The following is a 16,341-nucleotide window of genomic DNA, read 5'->3' as shown; positions in this document are numbered from 1 at the left end:
TTGTGCACACACACCCACTACACACATGCAGATAAGCCAAGTGGATTTTCCAAAGGCTGGTCCTGAGAAGAGCTCTCATGACATACCAGTGAGTTAGTTGTATTCACAATGCAAAACCAGGCTGAATAGCTGTTCTCTTACACATAGAAGACAATTACCTAACTCTCAATGACAGATCCTTTTCAATTCTCCATGCTGAGTGCTGAAAGCTGTCAATACCGCCTTCGTTAGTGAACAATGAACCACCCAAAGCAGAACAACCTCTAGTACTAGGTGGCCAGGTCAGCTCCATGCAGGCTGGATAGCCCAAGGCAACAGCACAGAGTTCAGAGGGATAACTCCCCAACTTCACTACCAAGGTCAAGACATTTCAACACTGACACAAGCTGGAAACCCAGATCTCTGCTGAACACAAGTCCTAAAGTCCCAGACTCAAATGGAAAAGCCAAGCCCCAAGGCAGCTCTGCGAAGCCGAAGCAATGACACCAGGTTTCCCGAGGTGCCTGTCTTAGCCACTCATTTCCTACACAGTTGTGAACTAGAGGGCAGGGATAAGTGAAAGGAGAGAAATATCTACCCAGCTAGCAAATTCAAAGTCTAATTGCGTGGGCACTGGCAGTAACCTTAAGGGACTCTGCTGAAAGCAGACTGATTTGCTGTGCAGTGATGAGGAACAACTTCAGACCTTGTAACTAGCGACCTGATTTAAAACTAACCCCAAAGGGCAGTGAGCTCTCACAAGCATGAATACAACAGCCAACCCAACCATGATCACGGCAGCTTACACACTGCGTGGCCCATTCCAGCTGCAAGAGCAGCAGCAGTATCATAAATCCTTATGCCGAGCCAGCACCGTTTCCATCCCTTCCTCTCACCTGTATCAGCTCTCTGGTTATAGTCTCTCTTGCAAATAACGTAACAGAGGTCTTGAAACAGTAAATGACTCTTAGCCACTGAACTCTGTTAGCCAATATCCTTGTGTTTTAGCCCAGCATCTGAAAACAGACACTTGCTACATTTAAAGAGATGAAAGCAAGCTCCAAGAAGCACACTCCCCAGCACAGCCCTTGCTAGGGCACCTGTAAACTGCCTGTGGCAGGGGAGGGCTGGAAGAAGGGAATAATTTAAAAGTTTGCAAGGCAAACACTTAGAAAGCAGGCCATTACTTTTAAACCTGGGAGGTTTTTGCTAAGCACAAGAGCGTGTAAGATTTTGTAGCAGCTAACACCCAAGGCAGGACTCTCCTTTGGATGAGAGTTAGCTGACGGGCAGACAAACCAGATAACAGGGAAAAGCAAGGAATGCAGTTAATTGCTTTGTCCAAGGTCAGACACGGAGGTTTAGCACTGCCAGGAGCAGCAGTAACATCACAGCTGAATCACTGCACTTACTAGACAGGTTTGGCTGATGGAGTTACCCAATATTTCTAAGATTACCTCAAAACAGTTGCAAATAGTAAAGATTTCCCTTACCTCCATTGGTTTCCTGGTACACAACAGATTTCCCCAGCTCAGCACCGAGACGCCTGGAGAGAAAAAAGGAAATTAAAAATAGAGGAACGCAGCAGTTCATGATCCAATGCAGAGACTGGACCAACCATTACACACCAACAAAACATAGCATTGCCTAACAGGGAGCTGAGTGTGCCAGCCAGGCTGCAGAACTACGCGTCCTCCCCGTCCCCGGGGGTCTCCTTCCCTCCGACGTCCCCAGGAAGGGCCCTGGGGCATGCTGCTCTGAGGCAGGTCAATGCCATACTCGAAGAGCCAGTCCTTGCACGACTGACCAGAGGCTGTGTCTCCTGATGGCAAAGGACATCTTGCTAGCCTATGCAATGCCACCTTAGGCAGATCTGTTGTGGAACTAAACATTAATGATTTACTCAGACTTGATTAATGGCAACTGAGTCACTTTTTTTGACTCCCACATCATCTTCCCCCCCCCCCCCAACCTTCCTTCTGAAATAACTCAGCTGATTGAAGAGATTTTAACTAAAAAAAAAAAGTTTTCTGATTTTTTCAAATTGCGCCTTCCTCTTCTCAAATGTCAGATCTACATCTACATCACAACAAAGATTACAGTGGGTCCCCCTTTTTTTTTTTTTTTTTTAATTTCTTTCTTATATAAGAAAGATTCATTTTGAAGAGCATTTTAAAAGGCTCCAAAAGGCAGACTACTCCCTCAGGTGACACTTCTGTGTTTAACTATACTGACAAGTAATCCATTAGTAAGTATTTAGAGGCACGCGTCCTTTAACTGTGAGCCTCAGCTGAGAGACCCCACACCAGCGAGATGCTTGGATCAAGTGTGTTGCTGCAACTCAGCTGGCTGGAGCACCGGGCAAGTCTGTCCTCTCTTCTAGGGTCTGCTCGGTGGCCATGCCCACACGCTGGATTAGGAAACGGTTTTTGCCTGCAAAATACCTTTGTTCAACACATAGATTACGGCAGTAGTTTCCTGTCTGCACGTATACAGTATTTACTGGGACACAAGCCAAAATTTTGCGAATCAGGACTAACCCTAAATAAAGAGCCCACATCCGTCACTGGCTCTCCCCTGGTCTACTGCCTTCAGCAGTCAGTCTCTCTCCATCTCCTTAGCCACAGACTCAGCCTCGTACTTAAATTGTCACAAAGATATGCTTTTTCAGAAGTCAATGAGCAAGACAGCCCGACACTGGCACGCTGCTGGCCCATCAGCAACTGCTGGACTCAGCTATGAGCCCACAAGCTGGAGGTCTCAGCTAGAAGCTGGCCTGGAAAGTGTGCCTGGGACAGCTGTGATAACAGATACTCGAATGCAACATGATATATTTGCTTAGCTGGCTACAAAGCACGTATTTGGCACAGACACATTCCCAATTGTGTGCCTGGCAGCACATTTTGTCATGGCTGGGGCTGGTGCGTAAACTCCCGCACTGAGAATCGCACGTGCGAGATTATAACCAGCCCGGCTCAGGTACCAACTGGAGCATCACCCAGGGACCGCGCAGTCCAGAGCAGGCAAGCCACCTGAACCTCTAATTTGGCTTCTCTCACCAGCCCCGCTGGGTTACAGCTGCCATACAGAGGCATCCTCAGTACCTTCAGTATCTTCAAAAAAGAGCTGGCAGCTGGTCAAGCAAAGGCAAGCCCGGGGACCCCAGGGATAGATGCACAGCAAAGGTGAGTTTTGCTGATGGGATCCATCGAGCACTTACTGCCACCCATTGGGATCCCGCTGTCCTTCCGATGACAGTCAGGCATTTGCAATCACTAAGCTTTGGCCTAATCGCTGCCAAGACATTCAAGTCGAAACACGCTTAAGAATCGCACAAACACAAAACAAACCAGGGGTGGAATGTTTAATGACTCACACTTGTTCCTCCACAACTGCACGGCAAGTCTTGCAACCTCCCTTTGGAGGCACGTGCGCCCTGACTTCGCTGCAGACAACATGTTCCTACCTCACTACTGGAAAAAAACTCCATTACTGAGACTGTGCAAGTGCCCTTAGTCAATCCTGCATCTCATGGAAGGAGGGAAAGCTTCAAAAACAGTTCAATGGGACACATCTCAACTAAACACCCCTTGGAGGGTGGCACTTCCAATGCTAGGGGGTAGCAAACAAACACAGCAGAGGCTTGTGATGCTCTGAGAGGATGTAGCTGGCAAGAAGAAACCACAGCACAGTGGTCCCCTATTCAGATCATACAGCAGCAATGCAGTTTCTGTGCTGCTGAAACAAGAAATCGGAAAGGCAAGTTTGCTCTCCAATGGAAAGAGGGACACTAAACAGCTCAGCTTGTCAAACCTGGGTGCAGATAGCACCAGAAGAGACAGTAAGCAGCTGCCAACTTAAAGGAATGAGCGGTAGTAAATTGCTCTGGTCAGACAATAAATCCCATCTCTGCTCCAACTGTTGACTGCAAGTAAACAAGAGGGGCGGCAATGGGAAGGATACGAGATAAAACTGCCCATAAAAGTCATACAGCCCTGCCTACAGTGCTCTGCAGTCCCATGAACTGCAGGCACAGCAGATGGATCAACAGGCAGCTCCACCAAAGCAGTTCAGGTATGTTTACCCAAGGGGCACACCTTCCACTAAATCCATTTCTGAAGGCTTTGCGTGAGCCAAGACTTCAGCCAGTGAAGGAGTCTGATAAAACCTTAGAGTCAAGGCTATTAAAGAGGGGACTGTTTGCACAGCTCCTGTTGTAAAACACCAAATTCCACAGAACTTGTGTCAAAAGGGAGATCTGCACCAAAGTCAAGGGCAGAGCGTGGCCTTAGCCACCACACAGCCTGGGAGTAACCATTTGTGACAGAGTTCAAAGATAAATTCCCCCTCTCCCTTTTTCCCCTCCATCCCCAGCTCTTTTCTCTCTAAATCCTCTCCGTGCAGAAGCCCCCAATTGCTCGTTGCTTTAGGCAATAGAGGAATTAAACTGACAGCAAGAACTCCGTTTGTATTCGGCTTCAGGACTCACACCGTACCCGTATGAACAGGGGCTATCACAATTACTGGATCACTTGTCTGCAGACATGAGATCTACACTAGGAAAGAAAAGGCTGCCACGACAGGTAACCCAGAGCACACATCCCCACAGAGAAATACAGCTTCTTTTGGCAAAAATAATACTTTAGGTCCTGTAGATAAATCATATCTCCAAGCAGAATGAGCTCCATCAACAAAAGCCCTGCTGTGTGGTGTGGTGTTTGGCTACGGAGAGGTGAGGGCTTCTGCCGATACTGAAGTGTTTAAGACTGGAGAACCGGCTGATTTTAGTGTATTTGCAGAAATCTCACTGGTTAACCAGTGCCAAGCAGATATCAGAGCAGGAGTTCACTTCTGGAAGCTGCCTTCTCCATCCAAGAGAGACAGAAAGTCAGTTTGGCATTGCTTTTGTTTTTAAAAGCAGCAGTCTTCAGAACTGGGATCTGTTGAAAAAGCTAAGCTATGCTATCTGTTAAAAAAGTCCTGCCAAGCTCAGTGCAGAGGGCTGGGCACAGCGGGATCAAGGTATTACTACTCCAGGCTGCTCCCAGCTTTTAAAGTTTTTAACGACACCTCAGTGTAAACTTTCCCTGTGTGATCACTCACTGCTCCTGATGGGGAAAGCCCTGCTCCTTGCTCTGCCATCCTCGCACCAGCTCCGACACTAAAACGACTCTTCTAAGACCTGACAGCATCTAAGAGAAAAATTCTCTTTAGGGCTTTAAAAATCCTACTCAGAGCAATTGGCCAGTAAAAATTTATATTGATCTGGAATATCTCTCTGTAAGCATTGTCTAGGAAAGATGATCTAGCTCTCTGCAGTCTCAACACATGCCAAGAGGATACTAAGCTGTGGATACATAAGTGTTTATAAAACCTGTCTCAAACTCACAGCCTAAACGTGAACAGCTCAGAAGTCACCTATAGTTTAACGAGGAAGTGACACACTGCAGTATTTTAGGAAACACTATGAGGCTGTATTAGACTGTACTTTAAAATGCTCCTCTGAAAACTGTCAAAAACCACTGTACCAGGCTCTTGAGACAAAGGACAGTGAGTTAAAAAGAGACTTGACGTTTAGCTGAATCAAAATTCAAGAGGCAAGTGCACTTGCAGTATTTCACGCCATCAAAGCATGTTTCAGTACCACTGGGAAGGGCTCTCAGCCCGGGCTGTGTTTTCTTCTCCCACTCTGTGACAAGCACCTAAAAGACATTTGTAAAGTTATCACTGAAAGAAGCTTCCAGCCAGCTTGCAGTGCAAACATTCAATTTGAAGAGAAATCTGCATACAAAGCCCTTGACTGTGATATGATTTTATTTTGGCAATATTCTCTTCATTACAAAAACTTCCACTAGTCTCAGGTCTGCAAATACCCGACTCTCCCCACAACACCTACAGACTCCATGAACCGCTGCAGGCTCCAGAAGGAGCTAGAGCTGACGGCAGAGGATCTGCTCCGTGCCTGACTGTGGCCAAAGCAAGCCACAGCCTGACTTTGAATTGCTTTTCAAACTCAAGCAAATCTTTATTTAAAGATCAGTCAACTGGTCCAGCTAGCACAGTGGCAACTCTGCGGTGTATTTCCTAATCTCCCACTTCAAGAACAAGCCAGGGAAAGGGAAAGGAAACAGCAGCTTCCTGGATACAAGGCAATATCCTTGTTCAAATATCGTTATAACTATCTGAGCTCTCCCTTACCTCTCTCCACCCACCTGGTATGACTGGATGCTTGAAGAACAGTCCCTGCTGCTCATCTGCCACTTGTACCCAGTGCCATCCAGCACTTGCACCACCATGCCAAAGCTGTGCAGATGAACTACTGGCAAATACCATGCAGATTTTCCTCTAGTCCTACTAGTCTGCTCCTCGTGAAGGAACTTCCTCTAAACCTGGCACTGGCCAGCACAGAAAGCTACCAGGTAAAGCCAATCTGCTCAGCCACATTACATGCTCTAAGCTGCACAGAAAATCTCAAAGCCCAACTGCTCCACGCTCACTCCACTCCAGCACCATCCCCTGCCTGTAACCCTCTCCAACTATGCTACTTTTTAGCTAGTTATTCTTTTCCCTTTCCAAAATCCTCTGATGCGGTTTCACCCTGCAATATCTCTTAGCCTCCTGCCACAGGGCTGCATCTTCTGAGATGGAAAAGAGTTGGTGCCACCTCCTCTCCTCCCGTAGCATCACACAAGAGCTCTTTCCAGAAGGCAAGAACAGTGTTTGGAGATGGGGGAGAGCAGCATCACAAGGCTGCTGTGATCTGACTGCCTTGTGCCATCCTCTCACATGCTGGCAAGATGACCTAATGAGGAAGGCTGACATTACTCTTCCTCCATGCCACCAGAAATTCTCCTTCAGCTGAGGGAGGTTGCTGCAAGTCCTCCTAACATATGGTCTCTTCTGAAAGCAGGGTGCACCTCCTGCTCATTCACAGAAAACACCACCCTGGTTTTAGTGTTGTGTACCCAGCTCCCTACAACCAGAGATCAGAACACAAGTCTCCATCTTTTCCTCATTACTCCACGTTGTTTAGGCTCATGGCATTGCTTTTATCTTTAGGTCATCATAATTTTCCGTGCTGTAAACCAAATGAACACCTAGAATACTTGCATCCACAGTCCGCAATGAGTTTATGATGGTATCGCGTCCCACATAATGCAGACCTGCAGGAGCACTGGGGAGGCATTAGAAAGCTTCAATCAGGAATCCCCTCCAACCCAAACACACAAGCAGGGAGTGGAGTGGAGTATTTGTACCCTCTGTGCCAAACATTGCAGTCAGAGGGAGATCTAAATGCATCTGTTGGACTCCAGAGATTAAAGAGACTTGCTAGACCTCCCTCCCCCCAACAGCACACAAGGCCCATTAGGGATCAGCACTGGTCACAGAAATTATCTTTCTCCTCTGCAAATGCAGCTTATAATCAGATCCAAGCGTCCCAATTACAGCAGGAGTTCTTTCCATCTGGGAAAGAATTTAAAAAAAAGAAAAATCACCTCTCTCAATTTATAAGATACAAGTAAACATATGGTTTTATTTATGTTTCAGTGGTCCTGAATGTAAGGAGCATCTTTATTATTTAGAGTTTCACAAGGTATTTGGTTCTAATAAGCCAGCACCATCTCCTCTCCCTGGCAGATGCTAACATAAACAAAAGCTCTGAAAACTCAAAGTGAAAGTTAATTTAGTCACTCGTCCTATCACCAGACAAGAATGCATAATGGGAAATTGTAAAGATCGGAAGCGTGCCAGAATGCCATGCTCAGAGCCTGAATCGAAAGCAACTCTGGAAGTTTTGCATTAAATGAAGCGAGGAGATTGAACAGCTTTCAGATGTCTGGTTTATGTCACACTACTCTTCCCCAGGCCTGAGATTTTAAAAAAGGGTAAGCTAGGACTCCTCAAGTATTGATTTTAACATCACACCTACAGGCAAAGAGCAACAGAGCCTAGATGGACAAGTGTCTCAAGGGGCCCTACTCCTAATATTGTGTGTTGTTTTAAAGTTCTTTTACTACTTATACTAATGGTCATAAAAAAACTTTAAAAAGAACGCACAATATTAGAGGACAGACTCACCCTTATAAGACTGCTCCAACTCTATTAAAAGGTGCAACTGACCTCCCCAGCAAAGTACAGACTGGGATGCGACACAGTGGGAAAGCCAGCAGTCACGCATCTTTTGCAACCTGAAAAAACAAGGATGTATTACGAACGTGTTGAAACAGCCCCTGAGCTCCTAAGGGAAGTCAGTGCAAAACCACTGCACAAGATGCTGAAAATACCTTTCTTTTTGGGAGACTTTTTACTGTGGGCAAATCCATACTATTAATGGTTCCAGAATTTGCACCCCCCTCCAGCAAAACCTCATCCGCATATAATGCTTCACATCTTTCCCTTTCAGAGTGGTCACTACTCTAGTAGTAGATAGTAAAGCTATGTGTCCTTAAGTCTCAGTTTAAGCAGAAGCTGCATATCACACTGTTGTACTCATACCACAACCGGAGCATCCAACTTCCTCACTAACATTTGCTTGCAAAAGCCAAGGCAAAAAGCCCACATCATGTCCATTAAAAGTTTACTTTCTGAAGGCCAGCCAGGAGGTCACTGTCTGGATCCCGCTGTCATTCACCCTCAGAGCACCACTGGGAACCCTGCAGAGGGTTACAGCAGCACCTCACACAGCCAGCTGTGTGTGCCACAGCCCGGGGAAGCCTGCTCCGTGTCTCTTCTTATTATATCTTTAAAAAAAGTGAGTTATTTTTAAGACAAAGAGCAGAGAATAAAGATTGCCTGTTTGCTCTTTCGGTCCTGAGAACTTGGAGCTCGTCCCCAGGGGACTTCTGTTATGTTCTGTGTTGACGCAACAGGACAAGCCTTGTAAAACCATGTCCCATCTGTTGCAGCAAAACTTACTTTTTTATATAGAGAGACTTTATTTTGAGAGTTGTATCAGTGAAGGGCAAGTGATATGGAACTGACCAAATATAGCAAAAATACATGAACCAAAAAACAGCTTTCCAATCCCAAACACAAGGATTTCCCTCTCCGCCTCACGCCCAAAGAAGTCCACCACCATTATCCACCACACATCCCGTCAACGCCAGCGATCCCAGCCAAATAGCCAAGTCAGCTTCGTGGAGATAATCTGTGTTAAGGATTGAACACACTGTTTATAAAGCTAGCTGGACAAATGGCAAAATGATCTTGCAGTTTAAGGCGGCAGCACACCTGTATTTAGTAAAGTTTCCAATCTAAGCATGCCCTTGGAGACAGAACAGGCCAGCAGCTGCCTAAGGGGCAGCAAGGATGCTATCTACTGCAGCAGGCAAACAAGCACTGAGCCCCTTCAATTTTGGAAGCAGTTTCCTATGAACTGTAGCTGAGAAGAAGCAGAAAGAAAACCCAAATCCTGCTTTAGGATGACAACTCCACAATACACAGATGCCTGTCTCAGAAAAGCCTCTTTGGCTGGGAGCACCCTGATTTGAACCAAACTAATTCAAAAACAAAAGATCAAGTATCGGGGTAAACTCAGTGCTCCTCTGTGCAGCAAGAGCCCCATTTTGGAGCTAGCTGTTACACACCTCCTTCAGCAGGACCCAGCGCATCCATCCCTGCCAAGTCAAGGTCAAACTCTGCCCAAATCGATGTGCTGACAAACAAAAAAAAAACAAAAAAAAAAAAGAGGGCACACTTCTATCCCTAAACTAAACCCTCTTTTGTTAGCATGTGCTGCCCACCTCTCCTACCCCACTGAAATGCAGATTCACTAATCCACTCCGGTTAGTCCACCAGCAACTGCTGGTGCTGCACCGAGGTCAATGCTCCCCGCGCCCCAGGCAGCAAAGCTGTTGAGCACACCAGGTCGCCAGCCCGTCCCCACGAAAAGCAGCCGAGAAAGTTTTGAGCATCTCCCAAACCAGTTAAAACGCTTTCTGAGGTTTGTTCAGCCCAGTTTCACCTTCTCCCTCCTCAAAAGTAACAGCCTTTGCTGCAACCCGGCCTCTCCAGCATTGAAATGGATGTCGGAGACGCAAGAGGCGGAAAGCAGCCGATCCATTCTCGTCGCTGGGTCAAACTGAGTTACCAGGAGGGATGAGCCGGCGCCGAGGAGAAGGGCAGAGCTGCCGAACGCTCTCAGTGCAAAACCTCTGCAGCAAAGGTGTTCGCAGCAGACACCTTCGGCTTGGGAAGGCGGGAGGACGCCGAAAGCCTCTCCAGCCGCTCTGAAGAAAGCCTGCCCGCTCGCAGGAGCCCGGTGGGGGGGGAGAAACTTGAGAGAGAGGGAACTTACTCCGTGATCCTCTTCGCCAGCTCGGTGCAGGCTGCCGTGGAGTTGGCCGAGAAGACCCGGTAGCCACTTCTGGCTGCGTTCATCGCCAAAGAGTCATGCAACCCCCGTGGAGCTCGAAAGTGAGAAAAAACAGATTTATAAGGCAACAACAGCTTCCGTGGCATCCTTTTCTTCCTCTCCGCCACGATCACCGCCCCTTAAGGGGTGGGGAGGAGGAGGAGGAGGAGGGGAACCCTTCCGCTACCTATGGTCTTGCTGGTCCACTCCTGTGGCAAAGTATACAAGGCGGGGTGAAGAATATGACTGTTAAAATAAAATGGAGCAGCAGCAGCCTGGGGGGGTGGGGGGGGTGTGGGTGCAGCGCGCTGCCTGCAGAGCAACCCCCACCCCAGGAGCCAGGCCTCGGGTAACCCCGACCCCAACCCGCCCCACGTTCACCCAGAGGCACCTCATGCACCAGGGAGGGAAGACCCCCAAAATGAGGGGAGGAGGGGTAGCAAGGCAGAGAGGGGAACCTTGGCTGGGGAAGGGGGGGGTGAGCTGAGGGGGGCGCGGGCAGGTTGGGGGGGGGGGCTAAGGGATTTCCCTGTGAGCCAGCAAGGCTGGAGGGGGGGTCCCTGTGGTGGGGCAGGGGGTCAGTGTGGTAGGGGTGGGAGTCCCCTCCCGCTCCCCTCACCCAGCCAAGCGAGTTCCGCCACCCGGCTAGAGCGCCGCTGCCCTCGGCGGCCATCTTCTCCGCGGGGAAAGACCGCCCCCGCTGCCATCTTGGGTGAGGGCACAGCGGCCGCGCTCTCAAGCTTTCAAGCGGGAGAGGGCTATCGGCTACTGCCCGAACAGCACCGGTACCTGAGGAGGAGGCTGAGAACGGCGTAAACTCTCCCTCCTCGGGGGGGTGCACCGCCCGCTTCCCGAGTGCGGCTGACAGCGCGGACGCTCTCCCCCTTCTGCCCGGCGGTGCGAGGCACGGCCTCAATGCGGCGGCTTCACTGCCCGCGCCTAAGATGGCGGCCGGTCCGGCGGCCCGACGGAAGCGCTGTGGCGGCGCTCTAGCCTTGCTCTATGGCAGGGGGGGTGGGAGGCTTCAGGCCGGAACCCGGTGGGGCGGGCGAACCGCCCCACAGCCCTCCCCGCCCCACAGGGTCCAGGCCTGAAGCCTCCCGCTCCATCGTGCCTAAGCATGAGCCCTCCCGGAGCCCCACAGTGTTCAGGAGGGGTTCTGCCAGCCAGGCCCCAGCCCCACAGGGGCCAGGCCACGCTTTGGGCCTGGGGCTCCCCTAAGCACCCCTGTGCCGTGATGGCGGCGGGATGGTGGCCCTGAGGAGGTGCTGCTGGAGCTAAACCTGGTCTCTGCGCCATTTCCCAAGGGAGCACTCAGTATCAAGTCTCCAAGGTCCTCCAGGCTCCTTGGATGTGAGGGCAAAGTCCCTGCCGGGTGCAGGCACTAAATGACTTACCTAAGCAGAAAACTTCTGCTCCAGCCCGCCTGGCAGAGCTCTGTGCAGGCCTTTCCAAGCCCAAAGAGCGTGCTTTATATCACAGGGAAGGCAAACAGCATTAATTTCATCACCAGGATCGCCCCACATCACTTTGTTTGCCCTGGAGGGAGAGGTTTTTCCCAGCAGTTTTCTAAGCCGCTGTGTACGGTCGTTATCCCTTGGCCTGTTTTCTCCCGGCTAAGAGGGGGGAGGTCGCAGTGGGCTTCGTTCAGGACATGGAGGATGTACGCTGCCTTATTCAGTAGCATCTCTCCCTGCTGCCAGGCTGCTCTGGCGCGTGCCAGCCGCTCGGGGTTGGGGACGTGACAGCGGTGGTGCCTCTGGCAACGACTCCTGTCAGAAACATTTCATGTTTAGCTGGGAGCTGCAGCATCGCCATCAGTCCCCTTCCGCCGAACACTTCATTAAAGATTGCCTCTCTCCAGCCTTTGTTAAGATGCAGCATCCTCAATGCAAACAAGATACAAATGTGTACTACAAAAGTGTCTGCTCTGTATGCCACTGCTGCACTGCCCGAGCACCAGGATGAAAAGTTTTCCCTTCCTTCACCATACCCGATGACATGTATTTGTTCCTGCGGTGTGGTTCCATCTCCACATCTCCCTCCACGGCCACTCAAGACCAGCCCTGCAGTTATTTACCTGCTGTACAAGCCAGGACAGTCCCCCTTTCACCTCACCAGCCACCCGGGTTTGCTCCCGCAGCAGGAGCAGGCTGCAGGGCTCAGCACGGATCCCCCATCACAGCCATAGCCCGGCCCAGACCAGCCATGAGCACAGCGGAATGGGCTGCAGGGTCGCGTGCTGCAGCCGGACGAGGCCAAATTTACATCGCAGTGCCTGCGCTGGCAGGGTGAGGGGGGCCGTGGCACAGCCGTCACCGCCTTCACTTGCTGTTCGGGCAGGTCCAGTGCGGCACCAGACGTCTCTCCCCTAGTTTGCTGCCTCCAAAGCCACGTGTGATCCCTGCTGGGTTACCGGTGCCTCTCCAGGTCCCCTCTGTCCCCAGCAGGTCCTTCATCCATGCCTTGTCACAGCAGGGGCTATTCCAGCTCGACTCCCACGTCCCCACTTGTTCCCCAATGGCAGCGCGAGGCGAGGCGAGAGCTAACAGCGTCAGCTGCCTGGATTCACTCCGAGAAGGCAACGCAGCCGGGCATGCGATGCTAATCCAGCCTTCAGGCTGATGATAACCCTGCAGCTTGGGATGAACCGGCAGCATCCATTTGCCAGGCAGCCCAGATCCCCCCTCATGGGCACCCCCAACCCCCGGCCGGGCTCTCCCTCAGCCACGCATGCTGGTGCGTGTTTAGTGATGGCTGCTGCAGCCCTGCAAGGTGCATTCGTCTGACAGCGGTCACAGCATCCCCGCTGTGACTGTTCACTTGTCACAAGTTACTGGCTTTGTCCTTCAAAAGGAAGAAGCTGGGAAAAAAATGGGGGGGGCAGACTATTTTGGGGATGCAGGAAGCTGGCTGCTTCCCAAGGTCCCTCCTGCACCCACCAGAGAAATGGCAGCTCCCAGAGGAGCAGGGACACCCCAAGGGACAGGGACAGCTGGGACAGGCTCCCGCAGGGACACCCTGTCAAGGGCAGCAGCAGGGACAAACCCCAGAGCAGCACCCAGGAAGGGGAGAGCAAGGTGAGGACGTGCCCTGAGGGTGGGGAGGGATACCCAGCATCATGGGGGACGTGGCACAGCACCTCTGCAGGGTGCTCGGCCCCCACCAGCTCCTTCCCAGGCCCCTAGGGAAGGGGCTTGCTGCTGCCCTCCTCTTTTAAAGCCCTTCCATCCTGGCTTGACATGCAATTCAGGTGTGCCGGAGAAGGCAGAGGTGTTTAACCTCTTCCCGCCTGGCAGCCTCGGCACACCAGCCTGGGGCTGACGCTGTGGCCTCTTTGAGTGCCCTCAGCTTCTGCTTTGCCCTCCAGGTCCCCCAGCACCATCCTCGGGTCCTCATTCCTGCTGCCCTGTGGGGTGCTCAGAGCCATCCTGGCCACAGGGGACGGACCCTGCCCATGTTGTCACCTCGCATTCCCAGCTGCTGGGACTGAGATGCAACGAGTTCTGTGCGTTCTGCTGCAGGGCAGCCACCGGCACGGCAGACCCCAGGCAGCACTTCTGCGCACCGTCGCCTCGGAGGGGCTTGACAACATGTCTGCCCCAAACCCACCCCACTCCCGTGTTTCTGAGATTTCCCCCCGGTGTCCCCAGCTTCATCCCTGTGGGGAGAGGCCCAGTAGCCTCGCAGGGACGGCCCCGTGGGTCCCGCCGGGACGGCCGGTGGAACTGCGGGGTTGGGATCAGCCCCCGAAGAGCCCGGGCAGGGCATCGGGCAGGGCATCGGGCAGAGATCGAGGCTGTTATCGCTTCCACAACCAACCTTTCTCCTGGAAAAGGGAGCAACTCTGATTTCTCCGCTCTGCAGGCTGACGGTCACACCTGGTTTTACAGCCAGGAAGAGGAGAAGAAAGAAGCAATTCTGTTTACTTAGGGAGTAATTAATATCCCAGCTCCTGGCATGTACAGAGGCAGCAGAAACCTCCCCCACAGCGCTTGGAGAGCAAGGCTGTGCAGCCTTTTATTATTTCATTATCAGCCGGGCAGGATGAGGAGGGCGGGTCAGGGAACAGCACCGGCTTTAAGCAGGTTTAGCTCCTTTGAAAAGGCTTATCCAGGCTCAGTCTCACTCGCTGGCTGCGATGCAGTTATTTGCTGAGCAGAGGGGTTTGAGTAATATTGAGGGGAGGGGGGGCAGAGGGTCGTGCATTTTTAATAGCAAAAAATAGTAAAGCCCAGCAGGGAAAACCTGGGAGGTTCCTTTACCAGGAACTGTCTTTATTTGTTGAATTTCAACGACCAAGGAGGGCGGTTTCTCAGCTCTGCCAAGACCTACATCTCTCCCTGGAGAAAACCAGAGCCTCAGTGCTGCCCTGTGCACGCCGAGGGGCTTTGGGGCAGTTTTTTGCATGGGCCTGACATGGCACTGGGGCAGGACAGCCATTGCAGGCAGCTTCCTGCAGAGCTGGATGAAGTTTTGCCCTTTCTCCTTTACCAAGTTTCTCCCTGGAGCCCAGGTGGGGTAGCCGGAGTGTCCCGATCCTCCCAGCCCGACAAGGAAAGAGGAGCCATGGGAACTGTGGCAGCAAATCCCTCTTCTTCCTACTCAGGCCAGAAACGGCAGGCTATGGTGGGATGCTGTGTCCTCCATAAGTAATTCTGCCCTGGGGATGCTGCCCGCAGGTGTTGAGCATTGCGGTGGGGAGCCCGCTCGCCCCGGGATCGGGATCGGGATCGGGATCAAGCTTCCCAGCCCAGCCGGCGGCAGCCGGGCCAGGTGGTTCTCATTGCAGCCTCTGACTCACCTCCCAAAAATGCCTGCGCTCACATCATGGCAGGAAACCGCTACCAGGAAGTGGTGAAAACCCTGCAATGGCCTAAAATTTGGCTTCCCCCAGCAAAGGGGGAGATCAAACGGCAGCACTTCAGCCTCAATCCCTCTGACGCCAGGGCTAGTCATTGGGGTGACTTTTCGGCTGAGTGAACAGTGCGTGCGGTTACTCCAGACTCAGCAGCTTCTTGTGGGGTGTTTAGGAGTGTTTCCCCCGAGGAGGACTGACCTCAGAAATATTTTTGAGTAAATCATCAGCTGGGAGGAACGAGCTCAGCTTGCCGGCATTGCCTAGGGCTTCCCGGCGAGCCCTGTGGTCCTGGGCTGTGCTGGCAGCCGCTGAGAGCTCAGCCGAGGGTCAGAGCCGGGTAGCAGCCCATGTTGGGTTGCAGAGCCCGGCTGTGATTTAGGAGCTGCTGTAACCCCCAGCTCCTCGGAGGCTGAGAAACCTCCTGGGTCAAGCCCCGGGCCCCATGTGAAGCCGGGATTGTGGGTGATACGCGGAGGCAGAGACCGAGGGTGCAGTCACTTGCCAGAGTCCTGCAGCAAATCAGTGGCAGACCCAAAACCTGTGTCCCGGCTTGTGTGCCTCAGGTGGGATGCGATCCCAACCGCTCTCCTCCAGGAGATACCTCTCTTATTTCTGTCCCCTCCTGCTCTGTGCTGGTCCCCTGCTTTGGCACCAGCATCTCCCTGGGGAGCTGCAGGGTGACCGCTCCCTGCGAGCCCCTGCAGCTGGGGGCTGAGAGGGGCCAAGCCACAGTCCCCAGGCTGGGTCTGCCCCGAAACGGCTCCATCTCCGCACCGGCCGCTCCCGCATGCGCTCGCTGGAAAGTTCCCACTGCTGCAGTCGGTGCCTGTCCCCCTGCCAAACCCTGCAGCCCTGCCAGCCCCGATGCAGCACAGAGCCGCGCTATTTCTGGCTCCACCTTGAGACATGTACCTTCAGCAGTGGGAACGATGCTAAAAGAGATGGATCTGGGATGAGTGCATCCCCTTCCCGTTCCCGTCCCCAGGTGGCTGCCGGCAGACGCGGCAGAGCGGGCAGGGATCTGGAGGAGCTGCGTGCCTCGAAACAAAACACTGCAGCTCATCCTGCAGCAGAGCCATGTCCTCTGCACGCCTCCTCCGGGGCTGCCTGCCGCTGCTGTGTAGGCAGCAGGAGCCTGAAATCCGGG

At 52.2% G+C, this 16,341-nt stretch overlaps 1 protein-coding gene and 1 long non-coding RNA gene across 3 annotated transcripts in view; one reads left to right on the top strand and one right to left on the bottom strand.

Moving 5' to 3' along the window:
- The window catches only part of PRPSAP1 (phosphoribosyl pyrophosphate synthetase associated protein 1), a 29,172-nt gene extending 17,874 nt beyond the window's left edge, over window positions 1-11,298 (bottom strand). The window contains exons 1-3 of one of the 2 annotated variants that reach the window (XM_075518490.1): window positions 11,123-11,298; window positions 10,277-10,388; window positions 1,473-1,525 (exon numbers count right to left, since the gene is read on the bottom strand). In XM_075518490.1, coding sequence (XP_075374605.1) covers window positions 1,473-1,525; window positions 10,277-10,359 — 136 coding nt within the window. In that variant the 5' untranslated portion in view covers window positions 10,360-10,388; window positions 11,123-11,298. Of the gene's footprint in view, window positions 1-1,472; window positions 1,526-10,276; window positions 10,389-10,952; window positions 11,067-11,122 lie in introns of those variants that run through there. The other variant, XM_075518489.1, reaches the window with a different exon arrangement.
- The window catches only part of LOC142417916 (uncharacterized), a 480,711-nt gene that overhangs the window by 279,514 nt on the left and 184,856 nt on the right, over window positions 1-16,341 (top strand). The window lies entirely within an intron of this gene.

Source organism: Mycteria americana, chromosome 16 (genome assembly GCF_035582795.1).
Source record: "Mycteria americana isolate JAX WOST 10 ecotype Jacksonville Zoo and Gardens chromosome 16, USCA_MyAme_1.0, whole genome shotgun sequence".
Lineage (NCBI taxonomy): Eukaryota > Metazoa > Chordata > Aves > Ciconiiformes > Ciconiidae > Mycteria > Mycteria americana.
The sequence above is the reverse complement of the archived record's forward strand: the minus strand, read 5'-3'. Positions and strand labels throughout refer to the sequence as shown.